Source organism: Sander vitreus, chromosome 13 (assembly GCF_031162955.1).
Source record: "Sander vitreus isolate 19-12246 chromosome 13, sanVit1, whole genome shotgun sequence".
In the NCBI taxonomy this organism is placed as follows: Eukaryota; Metazoa; Chordata; class Actinopteri; order Perciformes; family Percidae; genus Sander; species Sander vitreus.
This window is the reverse complement of record NC_135867.1, coordinates 9721244-9747691: the sequence shown is the minus strand read 5'-3', so window position 1 is coordinate 9747691 and position 26448 is coordinate 9721244. Positions and strand designations below refer to the sequence as shown.

Here is a 26448-nt window from a genome sequence, read left to right as displayed (position 1 = left end):
AATACAGAAGACAAAGAGCTTAAAAAATAATCGCATATTAAATCTCAATTGGAATATTTGTGAAAAAAATCGCAATTAGATTATTTTCAAAAATCGTTCAGCTCTAGTTTTGACCATCTGTGAACTCAGTCAGAGTCAGAGTTGTGTTTGTCCCAAAAACTACAAATTCTGTATCAAAGTGGAGCATTGCTTTGATATTAAAGTGAATGTGATGTTAATATGAGGCCGGCTTGATCTGTACGTCCTCTCTGCATGCCAGACTCAAGTGTCACATAATTTTCCAACACACTCTCTCTTTCATATCCATGCACACACACATTGATCCACAGTCTGTGCTTCACTTCAGTTGTCTCTCCCTTGCATCTAAAGTCAGCAGCTGGAACTCAGATTTTCTTTGTATACTCCCTATTCGCTTTTAAGTAATTTTGTCTCCTTAATTATAAGGCTCCAGATGTATTTTTTGCAGATTTATAGGATTACATTTAAAATAGGGGTCTGTCATTTTGAACAATAAATACATAAATTAAAGAAAATGTGGCTTTACATGAGTTTTGCTATCTAGGATGGAAAACTTCAAAACCAATCACATCACAGAGCAAAACGTTTCCTCGTCCATCTCACATTGACTGATTGATTTATCTTAATTTTGTTCTACAATTTCAATTTTTTTTAATAAAAATTGAAAACAGAAATGCCCGAAAAGGTATAAGCTGTTGCTGCAACTTATGCATACTGGGTGTGTTTGAGTTTTGTATGCATTCCTCCATATCTCGCACTACAGATTATATAACACACTCTGACTTAGCTTTGTAGCCTAAATATACTCAGAACACAATTTAAATTCTCACCATAAAAAGAGTATCATCCCATTATTCTGTCACACACACATAAACTTTGCCAAAAAGTTTGGAGAACGTTGGTTTTCACAGGCGTGGCTAAGTCATTTCTGCTTGTCTGAGTGATTGATAGCATTGCAGCTGGTCCCATCCATTCAGCTGTACTACATCATAAATGCCCTAAAACTGATATTCATCAGTAGAGAACTGTTTGTTGATTGTGCATTTGTGCGTTTAGGATGGAGTGACTCATTCAAATTCAACATGCTGTGTTGATTTTTGCCAGTTTATTTTATAATAATAGAATAGAATGCCTTTTATTGTCACTATACTGTACACATGTACAATGACATTAAAAGCAACTCATTTTCCAGTGCCAACATGTACGTAAAATAAATATAACATGCAATCAAATAAGTAGTGCAAAAAAAGGGGGGTAAGGTACACAGTTCTGAGACGCTATATACATAAAAAAAAAGAAAAAAAGGTTTTATATACAGTGTGATATGCAATGTGGGTTATTGCACATTATTTGAATATTGCCCAATAGTGATGATTATATTCAATGAGTAATAGATATTGGACAATGAGAGTAATGATATTGCACAGTAAATAGATATTTTAGTTTAGCACAGTATTATATTATATCTGATAATACATCATTCAAATAATTAATGCATGTTTTAACTGAAACGGAGTTGAGAAGGACAGTACTGTATGCGTGTGCGCACGTGTATGTTCATGCTCCTCTTTGTGACTTTGCCAAATGTGTGTGTATTTTCAGGACGGCTATCTAACAGATAGTCATTCCACACTCTGAGGCCATTGGCAATCAGATGTTAGGTGGTCTCAGCATTATTTGAGCCTTAGCAGACAGTTTTGAGTCAGCTCAATCAATCCCCATCCGTCCAGTGTAGAGAAAACCACCACCTCCAGTTTATTGGAGAAAGACCCTGAGGAAGGTAGTTCACCAACATGGCAAAAAACTACCCTCACTCATTGAGAACTGAATTTGAGCCGAGATGATGGCCCTTTCAGCGAAGAATCTTGACTCTGGGAGGTAAAAAAATGCCCTAATCAACGTTGAAACCTCTCCGTTTTCAGTGAAATTGTAGCCTATTTATTTCAGATCAGGAACATGTTGAAGAACACGAGAGGAGGGGTAGTGTAGTATCTTATGGAAGATCTCAACTTTTGCAGATGTAGCAAACAGACAACGCTTTAAGCCAGCCAGGAAATGTTAGGTGCTGCAATTTATTAAAAATATAATTTCTACATGGATTAGTTTCTTGGGGAAAGGAAACTAATTAGCTCGTCGTTTAGAGGGGACAAAAAAACGTATGGCCCCAGTGGGATGCTCGGCATGTAAAAATCAATGACGATTTGTGCAACAGCTTCACAAATGACGAGGGAATGGACCGCATGCTGATAAAGGCTTGCTGTGCATGACAGTGCTTGATGGATGGCTGAATAGATGGATGACCACAAGTAGCATTACCACCGAGAACATCCCTCACACACTAATACTGTAGAGAACTGAGGCATATTCAAGCAAATACTACCTATAGTATGCACTAAAAATGTTTAAAAAAACATTTCAGCAGAGAAAGTAACCCCATAAAATGTATTTTACCATTTACATTGGATGTTATTTCATTCATGAATAAAGGAAGTGACATGTTGTGTCACTTTCCCTGTCTAAACAGACAGCTCAGTTTCCCCTGCCAAATGTTTACACCACAAGCTGACATAAGGAATATGTAGTGTTCTGCTTTAATGAAATGGCAAGACACTGACAAAAAGCCTGTTAGAATAGAATAGGAAGTAAATTCTCAATAACACTGTGCACATCACTTCATGTAATGTAAAAAACAAGAAGAAAAAAAAGCCAGGATAATCTGTTTGCTGATCACTAATGTAATCACAACAGAGATTATGTTTTCTCTAACTGTCCTCATTTGCTTTTTGCTGTAGAAACTAGAAAGCAACTACAGTGGGGAGAACAAGTATTTGATACACAGATTTTGCAGGTTTTCCCACTTACAAAGCATGTAGAAGTCTGTAATTTGTATCATAGGTACTCTTCAACTGTGAGTGACGGAATCTAAAACAAAAATCCAGAAAATCACATTGTATGATTTTTAAGTAATTCATTTGCATTTTATTGCATGACATAAGTATTTGATACATCAGAAAAGCAGAACTTAATATTTGGTACAGAAACCTTTGTTTGCAATTACAGAGATCATACGTTTCCTGTAGTTCTTGACCAGGTTTGCACACACTGCAGCAGGGATTTTGGCCCACTCCTCCATACAGACCTTCTCCAGATCCTTCAGGTTTCGGGGCTGTTGCTGGGCAATACAGACTTTCAGCTCCCTCCAAAGATTTTCTATTGGTTTCAGGTCTGGAGACTGGCTAGGCCACTCCAGGACCTTGAGATGCTTCTTATGGAGCCACTCCTTAGTTGCCCTGGCTGTGTGTTTCGGGTCGTTGTCATGCTGGAAGACCCAGCCACAACCCATCTTCAATGCTCTTACTAAGGGAAGGAGGTTGTTGGCCAAGATCTCGCGATACATGGCCCCATCCATCCTCCCCTCAATACGGTGCAGTCGTCCTGTCCCCTTTGCAGAAAAGCATCCCCAAAGAATGATGTTTCCACCTCCATGCTTCACGGTTGGGATGGTGTTCTTGGGGTTGTACTCATCCTTCTTCTTCCTCCAAACACGGCGAGTAGAGTTTAGACCAAAAAGCTCTATTTTTATCTCATCAGACCCCATGACCTTCTCCCATTCCTCCTCTGGATCATCCAGATGGTCATTGGCAAACGTCAGACGGGCCTGGACATGCGCTGGCTTAGGCATGACGGCGTAGTGTGTTACTAATGGTTTTCTTTGAGACTGTGGTCCCAGCTCTCTTCAGGTCATTGATCAGGTCCTGCCGTGTAGTTCTGGGCTGATCCCTCACCTTCCTCATGATCATTGATGCCCCACGAGGTGAGAGCTTGCGTGGAGCCCCAGACCGAGGGAGACTGACCGTCATCTTGAACTTCTTCCATTTTCTAATAATTGCGCCAACAGTTGTTGCCTTCTCACCAAGCTGCTTGCCTATTGTCCTGTAGCCCATTTTATTTTTCATGTTACTGTTTAATGCTATGTGAAATATTTTTGGAATGCAGTTTTGTTCTTCTTTCCTAAATAATTTGCATTGCTGAAATAACTATTGTTATGTTAATGTCAGGTATATTACTGGTAGTAAATGTGAGCCCAAAACCTTACTTTCAGTAAGTAATTAAAAAAATGTCTCAGCAGGCCTAAACACTACAAAATATGATACAATAAAAATTAAAACATAAATATATAATACAAATATTTATAGTTAGAATTAAAAAAGGAGAGGGAAGAAAAAGAAGACGTCTTCATTCCGCCCCCCCGACACACTGTCTTAAAGGTAAAAATAATAGTAAATAATAAATAATAAAGGTTGATTTGCCTGAGCATAAGTGTTGCATCTTCAACGACAGAAAGTCAGCCTTCTGCTCAGTTAGACATTCTTCCAGCATGGGTTCCCCTTTCTCAAAGTAAAAAGGGTTTATGCTATTTTTATCTTTTGGAAACTTCTTGTGCAGTTTTATGGTAAATATATGACACCATTTTCTTCTACTTCTCACCCCTTATTTCTCTCCTTCTCTTTCCCCCTGCAACATCTCCATATTTACCTTCCCTTCAAACCGCTCTCTGCTGACAATGTCTTTCCTCATTTCCCATTATTTCTGTCACCACTGTTATTTTCACTTCCCCTCTGAATGCATGTCTCTCTTCCTTTTACCCCACCCTGCTACGCATCTTTCCATTTCACCCTCTTTTCCAAATCTCGTTTGTCTCCACCCCTTGTTCTTGACACTACATGGCGTCCCTCGGTATTTTTGTTTCCACACCTGACCGCCTGCCTTGCCCTGCAGGTATTCCTTCCAGGATGAGGAGGACATGTTTATGGTGGTGGACTTGCTTTTGGGAGGAGACCTGCGCTATCACCTCCAGCAGAACGTCCACTTCTCAGAGAGCACGGTCAAACTCTACATCTGTGAACTGGCCCTGGCCCTGGGATACCTCCGTACCAAGCGCATCATACACAGGTGAGATGTTTTCTCTTAATCACCTTTTTTTGTAGTTTCTTACATTGCTGTTCGGTCAATAACCTTTAATAATGCAGAGAACGGTTTGCACCCTCTATACAAATAACATTACAGAACTAGTCTTTGACTGGTTGCCCCATTATTTCTCCTCCTGCTACAGTACATGCCCCCCTTCTGTCTCTCTCCCTTGTTTTTCCCTACCAAGTTTGAACCTTATCTACCCTGGTGTTCTTAGCTCGCTGGCTGTCCGCTTCTATATTATTTTCTGATATGACTGCTCCACCACTGTGCAGAAAGGTCAAGCTGTCTTGACATGGAGGTCACACGTGACACAACAGTTTACCCTGAGCTGCAGACTATATACCAATCATGAAATGCACCAGTTCTGTCCCTGCTGCTGTGTCAATGCCGTATTTAATTTGTAAAATGCAAGTTAAGTGCTTTTTAGGCAGAAATATCTGCTGCTATGGCAGAGCCACCGACTTGCAAGGCCAAGAAAGACATGGCTCCAGCCCAATATTATTATCTTAAGTTGTTGAAGTGACTCAAGAGATTGAGATATCCTGTTAAAGCCAATGATGCTGCCAAAATACTTATATTAAGGACATTAATGAAAAGTTAGAAACTTTCCCAATGCAGATAAGATTAAAAAAAAAAAACAGCAACAGTCTCATACTACCATTTTCTAATTTGCTTTGACAATTTTATTTGGTGGAAACCTGTTTGCTGCTGTTTTTTGTGTGTCATTGTTAAATTGCACACAAGTCAAACAGAGGTTGACCACTCAGGAGTAGAGCTGTACCCGACTCTTCGACTCTCTTGAATTTTGTCAGTCGAATCAGACTTTTATAAACTCCCATATTGACAATGGCAGCGCATAGCGCTACAGCTATACGTCTTCCGCTATTACCCTTCACAATAAAAGACTATCTCAAATTCATTCAGAGCATTTGTCTAACTCCGTTCGCTTCAGGAAACAACAAGAAACGTCGGGAGCAAGCTACACACTGAAAATGGCAAGTTTCGAAAAGAATTTAGATCGTGCAACAAGGCAGGCCTGATGATTTTTTTGGGCAATGATTGTAAAAATTGAAAAAGAATATGTTTACGGTATTTCACATTTAACTGGGTTTACGTTTTGGGACCGATTGGCTGTGATTTGCTATGAACAAAATACCCCTGGCAAAAGAATAGAATAAAAAGAGCAAATTACGCTTAATCATGTATCCAGCTAATTTAAATAGCTCACGTTACAGTATTGTGTGAACAGTTAACTTTCTTTTTATAGTTTATGTAGCGTTTTCTTTTGTTTTGCGCGGTGCAAATGTTCCACCAGAAAAAGAAAAAAAAAACAGACTACTTGACTTAAAGAATCTTAGTCGACTGATGACTACAGCGGATTTATGTACCTCAGTGGCAGTGGAGAAAACTAGGTCTTTATTTAAAGCAGGCTTTTGTCAGAGTCTTTTATTCCCAATTTCCTCTGTCCCTCTGTTAACGCAAACTCAAAACCATTTCCATATTTACCTTTATGAATTCAGCATAATGTACATTCCACAATACTAATTCCAGCTGTTATTTCAGTTATTTCATTCTCACCACCTTGTTGATCTCATTAATTTCAGTCTTCCCACTTGGAAGTTTTTCTCAATGTTAAGCTATTGTCAATGAAGGTCGACAATTTCTGCAGATTGTTCACATTAAAAGTCTTTCAGCCTTCCTTTTATTGGTAGCTTTTGATGAGTATAACTATAAATATAATATATAAAATATAAATATAATGTATTTATTGGTATAATGTACAGATGGAATTCTGGCAGTGGAAATGTACATAATAACTGACATACTTAGACTACTGCAAGCTACCAAAGCACAACATAATGTACACTTTCTGCCTTTTAATGACTCTTATGGTACTGTAAGTGCATACATTTTTAGCATCGACGACCTGAGTAGTGCACAAGTAGTGCTTTGCTCCAATCACTGTGACCATCATCCATACAGTATTCCATCCACTCCTTTGACGTACTCCTCCACTCTGGGGACTGAGCAAAGAGGTAAACATAGAGAGAGAGGCCTTCTCAGATCATGACTAATAGGAAACATCACTGCAACAGAGAACACTAATTTATCAACACCCTCCGATAACAAATTACGCCATTTGTAACGTAATGCAGACCACTTGCTCTTGTCCACGCTCTTAAACTTCCACAGGAAAAAAAGAGAGAAATAAATGGGACAGATTATTAATTTGCTTATTCATTGAGTCTGCTGAGGGATATGAATATTTAAATTATGTTTTCTACTTTAGTGCTGGAGAGGGCAGACTTGATGTGCAGGTGTTGGGGGCGTATTTGTTTAGACGGAATCAATATCTTTTCAATCTGCATTCATTAGCTTCAAATAGGAAGAGGAGCTGAACTTTCAGCTCATCTCCATGGAAATTGAATATATAACTCCCTCCCTCAGATGTGGACGTGCTGACTTCGGTGCGTCGAGTGAAAGCACTTAAAACCTTCAGAATATGTGTGTGTGTGTGTGTGTGTGTGTGTGTGTGTGTGTGTGTGTGTGTGTGTGTGTGTGTGTGTGTGTGTGTGTGTGCACACCTGTGTATATGTGTGTAATTGCAGGATGTACAAATCCTCCTTCCATTGGTCTTTGATGATAATGAGGGGAGTAATGATGATAATGACATTATTCGCATACAATATGACGATATGGTAATTATGTTATTTACAAGTTTGGTCATGACTAGGGCTATCAACGAATATTCTAAATTCAAATATATATTTGAATACTAAAAAGAAACAGACATTCGAATATGAAAATGTATATCCGAATATTGTAAGAGAGTAAATAACGGCACTACCGCGGCTATCTGCCTCCGCCAGAGGGCGTGTTGATGACGTGCGGCTGCCGGTACCGGAAATAAACAAACAACGAGGGCGAAGAAGAAGACGGCACAAAGACGCTAAAGTAAATCTTTAACTGCAGAGACAACGAGAAATTTCTTTTAGGTAAGAGCCGACACCAATATCGTCGGACAAATTCAAGGAACGGCAAGAGACTCGGTTGTTTATGACCAAATTACGAACGGCTCCGTGACCGCTGCGTGGACTAACGTTACACAAGTAGTTATGTCTCCCGTTGTATTGGTTTGCCCTCTTATGGACATAATGCACAAAGTAGATATACAAATATATTCGAACCTCTGTGTTTTTTTTAAAGCTAATATTCGAACACCATTTTTGGACAATTTTGACAGCCCTAATCATGACTACGACAGAATATGCTTGGCAGTAGTTTGGTTTAATCACACAAAGCAGTCATCACACACACACACACACACACACACACACACACACACACACACACACACACACACACACACACACACACACACACACACACACACAGTATAAATACCTCTAACCCAGCAAAAGTAGTTAAGGTGGTAAGGAATTCAAGAAGCTGCTGTCACAAGCATTTAGTGGCAACAACTTTAACTTTAATTGCTCTTTTTCTTGGTAGATAAACACTGGCTTCTTCCAGGAAAACTGCTGTTTATTTATTCAATTACTACAGTATGTAGTATGGGATACAATGAGACAATTTATGCTAGTGTAGTGAGTTCAGTGATCTTTAATTTGATCATGTTCAACCTAATCTTCCTAATCATTACTTACCTATTTTTGATTAGTGAAATATTTTGTTAATCATTAGTATTACCTATTTATTTATGTAATTATGTGTGTTTGTTTGCAGTGTGATGGCTAGATGTCCACATTAGTTCAGCTAACCTTTATTCACAATAAGATGAATCAATCACACAAAGCAGTCATCACTCACACACACACACACACACACACACACACACACACACACACACACACACACACACACACACACACACACACACACACACATACACACAGTGTAAATACCTCTAACCCAGAAAATGTAGTTAGTCCCTCAGAGTGTATCCAACTTAATTTTGTGTCACTGTTAAATATCTTGGAGACTTAAGATAGCATGGCCTTAAATTTAAACACAGGTATTCTAATGCCTTCTAGATGTCAGTGAAGACCATCCAAACGTTTCATACAACTTTCAGTGGTGAGTGCGATGGCTATCTTGAGGAACAAATTAAATGGCATCCAGTGGTTTAAGGGGAGGGCCAACAGCATGAGCACACATAATATCTTCATAATCCAGGGTAGACTGCATAGATTGTAGAATGTCCTTTATGTTTTGAAATGGGAAAGGTTTGGTTCCAGTATAAGTATATATAATAGTATATAATCTAATTTGAATTTTAGGTTTTTTAGAAAGATGTTCAACCTGAGCTTTGTAGCACAATCGGCACCATTACAAAACAACTGTTTTATAATGCAGTACTGAATTGATTAGATTTCCATTGAGGTCATGGATTAAGTTTGCAGGAACATTAAAAGAATGTTTATAGAGACGTTTTCGCACATCTCCAACTCAATTCTCACGTTTTGAGTTGCTAATCGGACCCGGCGCACGGGTCTTGGCCCGGATATCTGCTGGCTACACCTGAACCCCCAAAATATTTTCGTTGCCCCCAGAGGCTAAATCCTCATCAGACTGATAGTCGATGGGTTCCGAGATTGCTGCAGCAGTGACAGCAACAGACTCTTTGTCTGTTGCTGTACCTCTGTATTTGGTATTGCAAATTATTTTCAATAATAAACTATTGCACTGTGTGCCACTGTCTGGCAAATCTCAAGAGAGAGGGGACAGAGCAGCAATGAGGTTAACAACAGCAATTCAGCTCATCTTGATAGAGCCTGCATGGAAAATCAAAGAGACGGCGGCGTCATCATGGGACATGCAGGAGCCTCTGAGCATTAAGTATGATGCACGGTGGAAGTTAATTTAATTCCACTGTTATTAAGTGGAAACAGATTTTACTTGAAGTCTAAAAAGTAGGAGAAATCTTGGAAGCTTTTATAATACTTATCCTGAAAATTAAACTTTCATTATCAAGCATTTAAAATTAAGGACAAAAATAAGAAAGTTGTTGGAATAACCGAGGCTTCATCATGATTAAATAAGAAAGAAAAAAAAGTTCACTCAAACTTGTTAAACTTCTTACTATAAGTTGAAAACTGAACCCTGTTTTTTTTTTTTTTATAGACGCACATTACATTCATACAAAGTTATGTGTCATACTACAGTCTTCTTGTGTAAATAATCATTTTTTGATGGAAAATATATTTTGGAATGATCAATCCCATGTGTGTCATATATCTTAAGGTTTAGCTAAAACCAGGGTTGGTTAGTCAGTGGTTTTAACCCTAAACTCTCAGAAGGGGTTTGAATTATTTACAACAGAACGAGTCTCAATTAGATGACATCTTCAGAGACTTCATGAGACTCTCCAAACAAGTGGAAAGGATACATGGAAAGTGTGTGACAGGGAAAGCGATTTATGTGTGTGCGTACGTGTACTTCACCACAGCCTCTTTGACATCAACAACAACTATCTCAGGCTGAATCCTCAGGTGCATTTTATTGCCTCCTGGATTGCTCATAATGGAAAGACTTGCGTGTTGTCAGCCAGCAGACGCTTTTAACAAGTCAATATTCCTAACTTTCATTTAGGAAACACACTGCCCATTAAGGTGGTTAAGGGACTAATCCATGGGTCTTCATCCATCAAACAGACAGCAATGGATAGAGATCCTGCAGACAGACCTCAGTGTAGACAGTTAAGATGGAAGTTCATTTTGTGAATCTCACAGTGAAATATCTACACACTTTGATGTAGTAGTACACTGGTTTAAACATCAATGTGTCGCATAAAGGTTAAACTGTCTTGACTACACCCTGAGGGAGACTCAAGCCGACACGCGTTGGTGTATTTTTAATGTCTTGACCTATTTATTAAAGGCCTCTTTTCACTTTTAGTAACAAACATTGAGTATCTGGACATAATGTTTTATGACTTCTTTGGTCATAATTTTTCTTTCTTTTTGTGAATTGCATTCCCTTCCATGAGCACCGGTGGTTAAAGGGATACCAGTAGCGCTCCTGCCACTTCTTTCTTCCTGTCTTTTATAACGATTTTCAAACATGTTGAAAATGGACTAATTGAAAAAAAGATGGTTCTTCATGAAGCTAGGTATTACACTTGGTTATTGCAAAGTGCGCTCTTTTATGAATTATTTTATACAGTAGCTTTGTCTGTGCCATGCATTTTGCATTTGCAGTTTTATTGGTTCAAAGGGGAATAGCAGTCATTTTTACAATGATCTTTTATTTTTCATTATGTGTGGATAGGTGGCTTTGACTATTTCAAGTATTTGTTCAATTCTAAAAAATAATGTCAATGTTTCACATTTTCTGATTGTCAGCAAAACCCATGAAAAGACTTAAACCGTAATAAAAGTACTGCCTGATAGAGAGTAGTTTTATTCTCTGCGTGATAGTCAAGTAGAACTTTGTTTGTCCTCAGAGACATCGATTGTTGTCAAAAGATTTTTTTATAAATACACCAATGAGCCACACCTTTGCCCTGGGTGACATGTTCTTTCATGACCATAATGATGGGCAATGTAGTTTATTTTGACTTAATCCCACATGCACCGTCTTGCTGCTGTAAATAATAAATAGTGCGCAAAATCTGTATTAATCCACGGCTAAAAACAGTTCCCAACATAATGTTTTCTAAAGTCTACAGTGCCCAGCTGAATCTATTAGGCACCTAAATATAAGACTATGCTTTAGGGCTGGGCGATAGGGAGAAAATCAGATATCATGATATTCTTGACCAAATACCTCGATATCGATATTGCGGCGATTGGTGCTTTAACAAAATATCCTGATCTAGATTTTAGATAAATAATCATCAGTTATGTGGACATAATGTCTAAGTGGGGAAAAGGCAAATAATAGAACAGCTAGAACAGTCTGGTAAGTTCTGAAAAGTACAACACTTTACTGTAATGCAGCCTTTAAAACCAGGAAAAGACAACACTTATGTCATATCATATTACGATATCCAAAATCTAAGACGATATCTAGTCTCATATCACAATATCAATATAATATCAATATATTGCCCAGCCCAACTATGCTTGTGACACATTTTTAAATATTTGTAGCAGGACAAATAGGCTTGGGGCTGAGTGCCACTGGAAGTTGGAAAGTGTTGAGAGATGAACTAAGATATTGTTGGTTTTGGTTGGTCCATGGAAATTGTCCAATCTATTCAGTTTCCTGAAGCTAACTGTTGCAGCAGCAAGGGTCTCAATCAGGAAGATTGTTTTTTGCAAGTAATTATCTCTTTTTTCCCCATCTCTCACTTTTTCTTTCTCTCTCTCTTTCTATCTCTCCCAGTATCGCTCCCGCTTTTCCCCCTCTTGTGCTATTTTCTCTACCTACTTTTATTTATTTCCCATGCTCTTCTCTCCCTTATCCTCATTTCTTCATCCCAGTTGTGCACGTTTTATTTTTTCTCTGAGGGAGTGTCACAAAGAATACTCTGCTTCAAATAATCATCATTCATCATTTGCTCCTCTATCCACTTCTCATCTGAGGCCTATTGCCCAGCTGCCAAAAGGGAATATGGTCTTAATTCACCTATCTGGTTAATTGAAGGTGAAAGGGAGAAGAAGAAAAAAACAGTCTCAGTGGGTCTTTCATGGATGGTTCCTAAAAGATAACATACAGCACTGCAGATTGCATAGAGGCATACTAAGACATTACTCTTACTCTTATTCTCCATCAGCTGCTCGAAATGGGGAGCGTTTGTCATGTCTTCAAGTGAAGTATTCTTTATTCATGGAGTGTGTTAATGTTTCATTTCCCAGCAGAGAGGGGAAAAAAAAGAACCATGAGGGATGGTAGGGAGAGTAGGGAGAAATTATACACTCATATTTCATAAATGCAGATTAAGGTGCCAGCTGGTGCCAGCTCTCCAATTTTCACCACAAAATGTTGAATTAAGCGTTAACGTTGTCAAAAAATCTCCCTCAGCTCAACCTGGCTCGCAACAGCAGATTAGCCGATTGGGAAAAGGTTTGTGCTCGGAACACGAAAGAATGTTTACTAGCTAGTCTGCTCCAAAAAAGATCACAAATTGCCTGCTTGTGCAGCTTAGTCACGTGTCTGCCTGCAGAAGAAAGAAGCAGAGAGATTTTTGGCAGTCAGAAAGGCAGACATGGAGACAGAGCTACAGACAGAGTCAAAGAGGGTGGAGAGAGCTGACACTTTTTGTAACACTCCCTGAATGTTTCTGACTCTGTGAATTATTCATCACTGGTAATTGTGATGTGAGTTTCGGCCTTGGCTTTTTAGCGCTGACTGGCTGCTTTCAGTGTCTGCTCGGCACTCTCAGTCTTCCCCAAAAAAAACAGCTCCAAATTAGACAGGGGACTTGTCAAGCATGACTTTCGTCAACCAGATGCACTTAGTATCTGGTACTGAATAAGGAATGAACATCTCTCAGCTCAAGAGTTGCTTCTGTCATACACACACATGCAATGTTTACCCATGTGCGTAAACACGGCAACAGACACACATGCATGCACACCTGTGCCGTTCGCACACTTGTCAGAGCTGCTAAACTTTAACAGAAAGAAGAAAGGCAGAGCGAGAGATGCAGCAGTTTGCTGGGTTGGAGCTGTTAGCCTCTGTGGGTCTGGTTGGGCTTTCAATTCACGTTCAAAGGCAGTGGCTGTCTGACTTGCTCTTCAATGGCTGGTGGGTATGGGTACTTAGAACTGAGGGATTCTGGCACTGTGTGTATCTATGAGTGTGTACATATTTCTATGCACAAACTGTGTATTACTGTGTTCATGTGTATTTATGTGCGTATTGCTTGTTTTAAATGTGTGTGATGTAGCTAAGCTGTGGGCTTCCAGAGCTCCTCCACACTCCTTTGTAAAATAGTGGGAGAGGCACAATCCTGCAGCTCCCTGCTTTTATTCTGAAAGGGGAGAAGAGAGCTTCTAAAGCAGCAGAGCCATGAAAGAGCCTCTGATTGAACTGCCTGCAATCTATGCCCAGAAAACCACTAACACAAATTACACTGTAGCAGCCATGGATTAAAAAAGACAAAAATGGAATTAAAGTGAAAATCCACAAAATATTTTTTATATATTTGCTCAAAGACAAAAAACGAATGCCAAACATAAATTACCTAGGGCTGGGTATCAAACCTTGGTAATTGTGGTATCGTTTGAAATGTGTCTGTAGCACAGAGTATAAAAAACGATTAAGTAGAGCTTAAACAATTAATGGAATAGTTGCTACCATGTAGACTTCTAGATCTACTTTCTAGGTTGGCCTTTGCTATCAGGGCCTTGCCACTCTGGAATGATTTACCAGAGAAGATTAGGCAAGCCACACCTTCATCCACTTTTTTTTAGTGCATTTTAACCTAATTATTCCTTGCTGTGTCGGTCTAATAATCAACGTATTGTTTTAATATCTTATTATATAAAGCACTGAAAAGTGCTATAGACCCAATCACAATGCTTGTTTACAAACGGGCCAAGAACAACATGATATACGCTCACCTTATTCATCCAAAATACATGTTTTATGCTTTCATTTTTCAACATTTTCACTAACATTAGGTTGGAGACTTTATTTACCTGTTGGGCCACAGACTAAAGGAAATGACACCACCCAAACTAGCAATCAGACCGACCAGGGTGAGATGTTGGTCTCACTAGATTTGGTTTATCAAAGATGCAAGCAAAGCAACACAGTACAGAAAATAAGCACAGCAGAAATGCAGATAGACCGGGTTGTGTTTAACTATATATATATATATATATATATATATATATATCTTTAAACGTTGAAAATGACAACAGAAATGAAAGTTTGCCAATGTCACATATCTCCGAAATTCAACAATGGCCAGTTGTCTACCCAGAAGTGATTTGTGTCAGCGCGACGTCTGGTGATTCAGTCTATACAAATTAGGTTTATCTCTATTATTATTATTATTATTATTATTATTATTATTATCATAATAATTACTAACTAACTTTTGATAATTGATACATTCTTTGTCATTTTATAAGCAGAAACGCCTTCAAATGTGAATATTTGCTGGCTTATTCAGTCATCTTTGTTAGCAAAATGAATCTTTTTGGGGGTTTTGTCACCATTAGTCTGACTTAAAAAATTTGAAGAAACCTTGGATTTTAATTTTAATTTTATAGTCTAAACAATTATTCCATTAGAGAAAATAATAGGCAGACTAATCGATAAAGACAATAATCGACTCTACAATCACGAACCACAAGCTGGCATCAAATGTCTGGTAAACTCTTTAATCTTGTTTGAATATTTTTTGATCAGATCGCTCCTGACATTTGAGAACATACTTACTTCACAGGTAGTCTATATCGACGACGGTTCATTTACAGGATAGCTGCAGTGCCGCCGGAAGTTCCGCAGGATGTCCCCCACTTTCCGCTTCTTTGAGTTAACTTTAAAATCCAGTCGGATCGAGTAACATTAACCGGAACCTCTGAGCAACGTTACAGGCTGTTAATGGCCTTTCAAAGTTTCAAGGAAAATATGGATGGTGGAACAAGGCAGGCCTGTTTGGTTCGTTCAGGGAATGATGGTAAAGATTTACAAAGAATATGTTTATGGCATTTGCTCTCTAACTGGGACGTTTTGGGACCTATGGGATCTGCTATGGACAAAATACGCACGGTGATACACTGGTATGAGCAAATTATGTTTAACTATGCATCCAGCTAATTTTTATAGTTCACGTTACTGTACTGTGTGAACAGTTCAGCCCAGACTTCCTCCGCAGTGCTGTGGAGATAGGTCTGGCAATGCAAGACTACTTTACAGGTGTATGTGTGTATTTTCTGTGTGTTTGTGTGTGTTCTTATTTGGCCTCAGCATAAGTGTGTAGACATGTGTATGCCTAAGTCAGCTCTGTGAATGATCAGAGGGTGTGGCTGTGTGGTTGCATGACCTGTGTGTGTGTGTGTGTGTGTGTGTGTGTGTGTGTGTGTGTGTGTGTGTGTGTGTGTGTGTGTGTGTGTGTGTGTGTGTTTAAGCCTCCGTTCTCAGGTGTGTTTGCCTGCTCCAGTATCTGTGCAGTATTATATGACCAGGTACAGGCTTCGGTTCCACCTCTATCTCTGATAGAAGGCTGTAATGAGGCCATTAGATCCTGCTAATAGCTTGTAAGGTCAGTCATCCGAGAGCAAAGCCGAGGGGATCAGCTTGCACCAAGCTCTTCTGGCCTTTCGCCTCACTCCTCACTCAGAAGAGCCCCACATGTCTACCTCCGTTATTCCCATTTTCTGTTTTTCACTTCATTCCCTTTACCGAATTTGCTCAATTTCTACTCTCTGTCTTTCTCTCTTAATTCACCCTTGGCTCTCTATATCTCCACCCCTCTCTCTCTTTCCAGTCCAAGTCGTCTCTCTGTCTCTCCACTTCATTCTTTCAATTTATCCAAACAGAAGAACACTATACATTATTGTTTTCTCTTAAATCGTCACTATTCATCCTTAACTCCCAATGAATTCCTACAGCTCTTTATCTCTCTCACTCAATAAATGTATAGCTGTCTGACATACATTACTCAGTCCACCTACTCCCTCTCACTCTGTATGTTACAAAGTATTTTCTCCCAATCCATCCTTTTTACCTTTCCCCCTATCTCAGTTTATCAGTATCTTTATATATTTTATACATCTACTTTATATCTCCTTTCTTGTCTTTCTGTTTCCATTTTATGTATTTGTGGCACAGTGATTCATACATAGGTGTCAATTCATATGTGAAGTGCTTTTGATTATCCTAATATTTTCTTGTTATTCTGAGACAGAAAACAGAAAATCAGACTGGAAGATGTGCCCCTAAAAAAGCTGAAATTTCGAGTTTCACTGCAGTGACAAAGAATGACTGATGATTACAAATTGCTACCTCATAGTTTGGAGATTGTCAGTACACGGTGCAGGATCTCAGTTTAGCAGCTAAATTAAAGTATGCCCCAAATTATTTTTATCATCACATTTCCTCTGATGCAACATTGTAACACTTTCATTTCATATGCCTTTTTGATGCGTCACCTCTGAAAGCATCCTGAACAAAGTGGTAAACGCTTGCAGATGGTTGAGGTGTCACCTAGCCAAGCAGCCCCGTCTTCACACACAGCACAGTTGTGACCCGGGCTGTGACAGACCCATCTGTTTTCTCAGCAACAGACAAAACTGCCAGCTGAAATGAGCAGGTGACAGCTTCAAGTGCTTTAATTTAAAAACATTAAAATCAGTAGTATTGTGTTCGGTAACATGGTATGAAACCAACCTACCAAGCTACATCCAATAGGGTCTGCATGGGAAACAACTGAAATGATATCAATGGGAAAATGCACAATGGGACTAGGAACAGGTTAACTATTATCAATATCATGGCAGGACAAACATCACATCAATATTAGTACTGCTCTTACCCTAGACAGCATCATTACAGAGCCGTCTGACCTACTTTTCATTATGACTTTAGACGTAGAAAGACATTCGTTGGTAATTCATGGGTAATTCTTTTATGTCAGCTTCTATGAAAGGAAAATGAAATTTAAATTAATGGATCATTAAACTGAATGCAACTGAGAGTGTGCAATTGGAGTATTGATTGTGACTGTTAGAATAGGCTTCATAAGTCTCTGACGTTTATAAAATATTGACTATTTAATTGCAAAACCACTATTTAGACAAGGCTGAGCACATTGAGTGTGTCTGAAACTATTCTGTTATTTGTTACGTTTAGTTTAAAATATCTCTCCTTATTTTGCTTCATGTAACAGATCCTGCATCCCTATGCAGTTAGCAATGATGGTCGTTTTTAGGCAGCTTATTTCTGTGTTTACTCTCAGTCAGACTTGCGGAATGATTCATGTAAAAAAAACATGTTTATTTAGAAAGCAGTAGGAGGTTTGCAAAATTTGTCCTGTCATATGTTGTTTTGCCTAGTCTTCATTTTCCTAAATCCGAATCTCAATGGAGCTGGCATGTGCAAAGTTAGCACAAGCTATAGAGCCACGATAGTCACATTTATGGTAAATAAGCCAGGTTGAAATAAAAAGGAATTGCGCTACTTTGGCTCGGCTACAGCTCTGTGTCTGTCCCTCTGCTTCGGTTTCACTCACCACTGAGTCTGACTTAATGTCCCGCCCACAACACTATCTGACTGTCTTTTACTGTGCGTTATGTTTTTCAAATAATTGCTTAAAGCATTTAAACTAAGTTTTGTATTGGAGTTTGTAACACTCAAAAATCTTAATTTTGACCTAAAGATTTTAATTTTCACTGTAAATGCATATCGGTTCCAAATATGGGTTATCGGTTTCATTAGCTAATAATAATAATAATAATAATAATAATAATCGGTATCGGCCCTGAAAAACCAGTATCGGTCGATCCCTAGTTAGAAGAACAGGCCATGGCCATCATCATCACCTCTACCTCAGCAGCTTGGCTTTTACCACTTCCTGCTGAGCCTTGCTGCTTTTCTTTATCTCTTGAGCCAGTTGTCTCAGCCCCTCCTTGTCCTGCGGCTTCACAATGGTAGCATGGCCTTAAGCTATAAAAGAGGCTTCCTTGTTCTGCTTCTTTAGCAGCGGCATGTGCCCCTCCTCCTGTCCCTCGTGCCTGCTATGAGGCAAATGTCAGCTAATTATGGGTTACATGGTCGACCTTTCTCACCCCCACCTGGGCCTACGCCACTTGATCTGCCAAAGCAGCCCAGAGCCGAGTTCCATGCTACAGGTTGTCTCCAGGAGTGTGCCGCAGAAACACACATATGCACACAAAGGAGCACACAGAACTCAGGTCAGCGTGGCCTTTTATATGCTAAATACTGCTGGGCTCCTACAGGGCAGTGGACTCAATTAGAGGAGACACTTGCTGTCTAACAGTAAGAATGCACAATGAGTCTGCCAAAAAGATGTGTGTCTGTTACAGTGCTACCGTCTCCATACTGTTGTGATTCACTATGAATGTCCTCCTGAATGTCCCAATGGTCCTATTGCTGCTACTTTTGCTCATTTTGTTCCCTTTAATATCTGCATTGTGTATTATTTTGTTCCAATAAATGTACTGTAGATGTAGTTTAAAACTTTGAAGTCTAAAGATCTGAACAAATATCTCTACAAATCAAGTCATATTAAAAACACAAACTTGAGCATAGCACATTGACTTGACAATCCCTGCTAATGTACTCACAGTAGGTACTTCTCAAATGTCTTCACTCTGTAAAGTTGATGTCAATTTCAATGTGTGGTGATTCTCAAAATGAGTACTGCATTTGACCATCATGCACAGCGGCAACAATTATGAAGGGCGCTGAATATTGAATATCGTCTTTCCAGTTCAAAGCATCGTTAGAGCTGTGGGATACGTTCCAGAGACGAGAGAACATCTGAGAACACGCTGTGCCCTTCCACTCTCATGCATCAGGAAACAGTCTGTAAAAAAATAAATAAAAAAAAACTCATACCCATCTTAGGAGAGGATGGTAATTTTCAGAATCTGAAAGTGTCCAATACTTCAAGTGTGTGTGTGTATATGCATGCTTGTCTTTGTGTGTGACCCCGATTTTCCAGCGGGCAGGTCTGTGCTGCGTTCCGGCTGCACAGCAGATTTGTTTGGTTGTGCCGCGGTTTTGTTCCTTCCTCCACCACGCGCCATACCACATCGGGAGCGTCTCATAAGCTGAGCGTCTTGCTGCCCGACTGACATATTTTATGTACTTTACAGAACAATCACGTTTATTAAGCTAGTAGTATCTACCTTCCACTCTAGCACTCTTGCAATTAAACTCTGTGCCTCCTCTTTTCTGGCGTTGTGCTTATTTTCCACCTCGAAGATGAATCTCTCGTCATCTGTGGTGTTGTAGAGGAGACGTATACGACATTGGGGCTGGTGTTTATGTAAATTGACTGGATACTCTCGCTGTTTCACTTCCTGCCCAACTGTCCGAAAGCCCCGCGGCTCGCGTGACAATAGACCTTGGTGCATATCTTTAGCGGAGCGGAGAGCTGCTTCACGCACGCTTCTGGGATGCGGCGCGGCTGGTAGATTATCAAGCATTGACTCGCGGGGGTTGCGACGTGCCTGAAACGCAGCGCAGACGCGCCTGGTGGAAAATAGGGGTAAGAGTCTATGTTTTTGTGCGTGAGCGAGCAGTGGTGGGGACCAAAAAGGTGAAATGCAAAAACAATATAAGCACATATATGTTATTTGGAATAGTCTGAGTGGCAAGACACTGTTAGGCTATAGATAAAGATCAGTGACAATGAGAAGAAAGAAGATAATATGTTTGCTTTGAATTAACATAAATAGCCAGGAGGGATATCATTGTCACTGTTCTTTGAAGTGGCTGATTGTCATCAGGGACCTTGGTATTATTACTGGTGCCTTTATGTCACTGTGTAACAATTTGGGAACCCACAGTGTGTGTTGCTCTGACATCTGTTGTTAAAATGTATTCTCTCTTTTAATTCCCTTTCTATGGATCCGGCACAAAGCAGAATATTTAATAAACTGTCCCTAGAGCATTTCTTTCATACAATTTAAAACCAATTAACACCAACACTGTTGTGTAATAAATTATCTAAGTATGAGAAGAAAGGGTGATTCAGAAAGGAGAGCAATTATCAACAAAGATGTGTCTTCGAAAAACAAAAAGACACAAGTAGCAATATGTAAAACGGTATGCAAAAGAAATACAGATATGCGGTGAATCAAAACACAATCTGGGCTCACGAATGGCTCATTCTCCTGGCTTAAACGATTTAAAAAGATGTTGATTTGGAAAGTGTTTGTAAAGAAACTCTTTTCTAGGAAAGCAAATTAATGCCATGTCTATGAAAGTATAAAATTGCAGTAACAGGACAATATAGCCTGCATTCACTGTACACAGTATTACAGTGATTTATGTGGTGTCAAAGCAACAACAAAAAAAAGTTAAGTGCCGAGAAAGAAACATCTGCTTGAAAATTGGAGAAAAACTGAAAAAAAGCTGATGAGAAACAAGCAGATGCTGTGACTTTAGTATGAGCCTCAGTCTACACCTGTTCCTCTTCTCGGGTGTCTCAGCTACTCCCACAGCTTAGCCTGCTGTTCAATCTTATTTTCCATTTGTTTTCGTCACACACCTGGTACACGGCGGTGCAATGGAGTGCCATTTTAAAGTTTCGATCTGGGGTATTATATGTCAATTTCTGCCATTTACTGAAGTGAAATGACTCAAGACAATAGTGAGGAAGCTTCACCTCCTGGAAGCTTTCATATTTTGATGATGTGTGCATTCAGTTTTGTGTACTATTACTGTGACAAAGAGGAAGTGTTTTGTTTTAACACTTTAGCAGCAGAAAAAAAGTTGTTTGTTTAGAATGAATAGAAGAAGACCTGGGTATGTGATATGAGCAATGTAACCTCCCTGGCAGGACAGACAAAGAGGAGAGTGCCACCTACAGACACTAAAGCGTAATCAGCAGTAAATAAGACACCTACACGTTTTTATTTACAAACCTAGTCTCGCATTGCCAGAGCTTCCTCCACAGCGCTGCGGAGGAGGGTCTGGCGAGTCCATACAGCATTCTGGGATGGGAGAAAAACATGTCCTGGTTTATTGGCGTGTCTTTAAACCAATAACAATCATCTTGGGCGGCGCTAGGAGCCGCACGGAGCAACTGCGCCTCTGCAAAATATCCTCGGGAGGGATCATGTGTACGTTCAAAGGTTGTTTTAGTCGTGCAACAGAAAACTCAGATTTTACAGATAGTCTAGCTATCTGTCTGGATTTACCCAGCAAAGATCTGAGGAGCAGTTAATCACAGTCCTCATAAATCCACCGGAGTTTAAAATGCCAACACAAAGAATCCGGCCGAAATGAAAGACATCTGGCGGAATTTCCAGCGACACCTGAACGATCCCGGAAGATATAGACTACAACAAACCAAAATCAAGGATCTTGTCCCTTACTACTTTAAAGCACATAATAATGTATATCATGGGACCATATGTGTGATGATGTGATGAGACTGGGGAGACTAACGGTGTCATCTCAGTCTGACACCACTGGTCTGATTTTTTATACATTTTGTTGCTGTGTTACATAATTCCTCTGACTGGTCTAATTGGGTCACTATCAATTATCATAACTAAGCAACCAAGCAGGTTGTTTGACTTGCATTGTTGTTTGAGTGCATTCAAAGTATTAAAAAAACTCCTGGGACTGCCACGCCTGGTCTCCAGTGTCAAAACCAATTTGTAAATAACCAATCTCATTATTTCATGCCCCCTGCGATGTAGCCTCTTACTAAATAGTCTATAATCTGTTTTGAGTGATGAAAAAATGTATAAAAGATTACACTGGGCTTCTTCGCTTTGGATTACCAAAGTTTAAACTTGATATACTGTATATCAGGAACGCTTAGGTGTTTAAGGTATAAACAAATTAGACTAAACTGGCCTTTTCATATTCTTATTTACATATTTTATTTAACTATTGTTTTCTAAATTCTCTGGCACTGACTGTATCCTCATTAAAGCCAGATTTTGCAAATCCCACTACTGCTTATTCTCCAAACAATACTGCAATTTTAAATATATGCACAGAAATGTACACGCAAATACAATCTGATTCTGATTTTACTCACTACACAAAAACCTATACTAATCCCACTGTACTGTTTGTGTTTTCCCTTCCAGAGACATCAAACCTGACAACATACTACTGGATGAAAATGGTAAGCACAATAAGATTTGCACTCAGAGAGCGCAGACCTCAATCTTACAATGTTAATGTAGTGTGAATTCGGAAGCAAATGTTTACCAATTATTCCGACACCACATGAATGCAGCACAAATGCCCTATACAGTATTATCTTACAATGTTAACGGAAGTGAAACATAATTTGTGTATCTGCCCCATGATTACAATCCATAATGTAATGGGTTCTTCCTTGGCCCATGCTACACCCGTCCACCAAGTTTCAAGTAAATCGGGCCAGTAGTTTGTCTGTAATTCTGCTGACAGACAAACAGACAAACAAACTAAAACATGACCTCCTTGGCTGAGGTCACATTTGAGTGACTCACATGGTGACCTGACTTGACTTAGTGTCCCAAATTCAAGACTGAACAGCTTCTGACTCAGGAGTTTACCAAACCTCCAACCTCTGGGATCACTTATTATCAAAAGGAGTTGCAGTGCTTAGAGGCAGGTTTCACCGTCTTTGCTTAAATAGGCCTTGCAGCATAAAGAAGGAAAGCACCTCACCAAAAACCTTATTTTCACAAATACAACATAGAGATCAAGTACACGCATGCATTTTTATTTTATGTCCACATTGTCAGTCTTTGTTGGCTAAAGCACTGTGACATTTACATGGTGTTCCTTTTCTCTGAAATATGGGATGAAATAAGAAGGAGTGATGTCATATAAGTGCGAAGAACAGGGTAATATTATTGATGCCTCTTTCTCTGCTGTGAGAGAAAATCCTGTTCTGAATGATTGATTAACTTAAGTCTCATCATAGGCTTTAGTGTCAGTTTCAGAGAAATACACACACGCACACACATAAAATGACAAAAAAGACGGATAGAGCAGTGTGTGTGTGTGTGTGTGTGTGTGTGTGTGTGTGTGTGTGTGTGTGTGTGTGTGTGTGTGCGTGTGTGTGTACATGTCAGAGGGAGGGGTACAATTGTAAATCAAGGCGACATAAAAAGAAACCGTTAAATTCCTTCATCAATATGTTAATCTAGAGGAATATTAAAGTACTTCATGTTATGATTGAATCCTCGAGAAACACATCGTAGACATAGACGAGATGGTACAGTATGCATGTGTACACTACATGCCCAAAAGTATGTATAAAAAATAAATAGCTTCTTAGAGTTGTTGATTGCCTGGCAACCTCACAGAGACGACGAAAAGTTCCTGCGCCTGGCTAAGAAATAGTCCGGCATGTAACCCCCCCCCACCCATAAAACCACAATTCCGTCAGTTTTTGCACAATATATAAAATGTGAATTAGTGAGCTTTAGGTGCTGGTAGGCAGATTGTGTTACCTTTGGACAGAGCGAGAGACGTGACAATCTTTTCATCTAACAAGAAAGCGAATACAGGGCTCCAGACTAACTTTTTTCACTAGGAGCACAGTGGCCCCCAACTGAAAATTTTAGGGGCGCAACCAGAAAATTTAGGGGCACACGTAAATCAACATGCTAACCAAATATTTACATTTCTACTAATTTCCACTGTATTACTTTGATAATAGCAGAAATTACAATGTGCTGTTTCAAATTCAGTGTCACTTTTGAAGATGCAACATAGAAGGCTAACTGACAGCACCATCATCATGAAAAACTAAAAAAAAAAAATATATATATATATATATATATATATATATATATTTGTATATATAGTTGTAAAAATTATTGTCAAACCTATTTATCCTATGTACTTAGAACATTATGTTATTTTATTAGAATATGTTACACTCTAAATAAGTTAAACAAAAATAAAAATAAAACCCCTCCGTCTCTCCTCCCAAACCCGTCCCCTCAACCTATTAAATTGAATAATTATTCATTTCTTACTCACTGTAACTTTTATTCTTGTATTTGTATATTCTTTTTTAGCCTTACAACCTCAGCCTGTCAGTCAGTCACCAGGGCACAGAAACCACTGTTGTGCCTGCTTAGGAAGTGTAACATCAACAGCACCGCGACCGCTTTCGCCTCGCCATTAATATCATATCGCAGCAAACGCTGTCTGCGTGAAGTTTTAAAAATCTGTAACCACACTTGAAACCACTTTATCAGCATTTCCGTGACTCACTGTGACTTCAACAAAACTGCAGAGCTGACGTAGTTTGCACCGTCCGCAGCTATGCGTGTGTGTGCGAGTGTGTGTGTTTGTGTCAGAGCTCCGCTCTCTGTCATTTTTCTGAGAGGACAGATAAGCTTGATCTTACGCGCTCTCAGGTACCGAAATTTCGACGTTTAATGTGTAAAAAAGGGGGGCAAATTTACTGGTCGCACATGTGCGACTGGATGTCAAATTCAGTCGCACACTCAAATTTTGGTCGTAAAATGCGACCATTTGGTCGCAGTCTGGAGCCCTGGAATAACCGTATTTCACAAAATGTTAAACTATTCCCATAACTACATACTCTACTAAGAACAAAAAGTTCTTATATAGCATCACCTTTATATGCCTGATAATCTATTGGGTTATGAATAAAAAAACAAACACTCTGGGCTGTCTCAGTTGTATTGCAAGAAGGTACTTTATTACAGTACCGGCACCAGGAAGCTGACTCCACACATCAAAGTATCGCACATCAAGTATAGTGTCTGTTTGACAACACTTCCAATAGCCCTGTTATACCCACTCTGCCAAGGTCAAAAAGAGAGGTGTGTATGGCTCTTCTATCAGCTATAGCTCAGCTATCTTGTCTTCTTCTCCACACACCAAAATCCAGCCAGAACCAGTTGCCAACAAACGCATCTCAAGAAATTTAAACACCCCAAGGGCTTCTCTCTTTACGACTGGACAGCCTAAACCTTCTCTCACGTCAAAAGGTACTGTTGAGTCACTCAACAGATGGTTTAACAGTGATTCAGCGATTTACATTTCAGTCATTGTCTCCCACAGCTTATGTACTCAAATTGCCAAACATAAGAATCATGGCATGAACTCACACCTGGTTCAAGTGATGGAGAGGACAGATTATAACAGTCAGTAATACAGTCCGATTGTGTCCTAAACCCTGAATCAACTGTTCATCTGCTGTAAACAGACAGTAGACCCTTTGCAAAAGATTCTTTGAGAAATTAAGTTATTTGTTTATTCTCTATTCAGGTTGAGCACTGAACTAGGAGGATATGCTGCACCACCTGAACAACACCAGTGCCCTCCTGGCACTAGCATATAGAATGAAAGACACTTTGTCCTCAGACTAAAGAGATTGGAGTATAATTTGAGCATAATGGAAATGATCGCAAATCTATATTTACAGGCAAAGACAACACTGAAAAACACGATCATTGTTGTGTAGTAATATTATTTATGAGCTGATGAAATTGTAATGTAAATCTAAATCTAAATCTAAATAACTATACTTTCACTTAGATTCAGTTGGAACTAAGCACTTTAGACCTAACCATGAAAAACAGCCCAAGACCAAAAGTGTTCAGAATCTTTTGGCCATATAAGTGTACACACATACTGTACAAAGGCACACACCCACTCAAGTCCTCAGATCTTGGAGGGCACCGGGCAGCTACTCTATGGCTATATGGGATGGCAGCCCTGCTGTCACTACATACTGGAAGCAGACAGAGAGCAAGAGAGAGAGAGAGAGAGAGAGAGAGATGGAAGACGCAGCAAGACAAACAGGGAGCCGCAAGGATACGACAAGAAAGAGGAAAGTGATGAGCA

At 39.4% G+C, this 26448-nt stretch overlaps 1 protein-coding gene across 1 annotated transcript in view; it reads left to right on the top strand.

The window, feature by feature from the left end:
- Positions 1–26448, top strand: part of stk32a (serine/threonine kinase 32A) — a 74403-nt gene that overhangs the window by 22050 nt on the left and 25905 nt on the right. Inside the window, exons 6-7 of the mRNA XM_078266535.1 lie at positions 4798–4971; positions 22710–22747. Of these exons, the coding sequence (XP_078122661.1) occupies positions 4798–4971; positions 22710–22747 (212 nt within the window). The remainder of the gene's footprint in view (positions 1–4797; positions 4972–22709; positions 22748–26448) is intronic.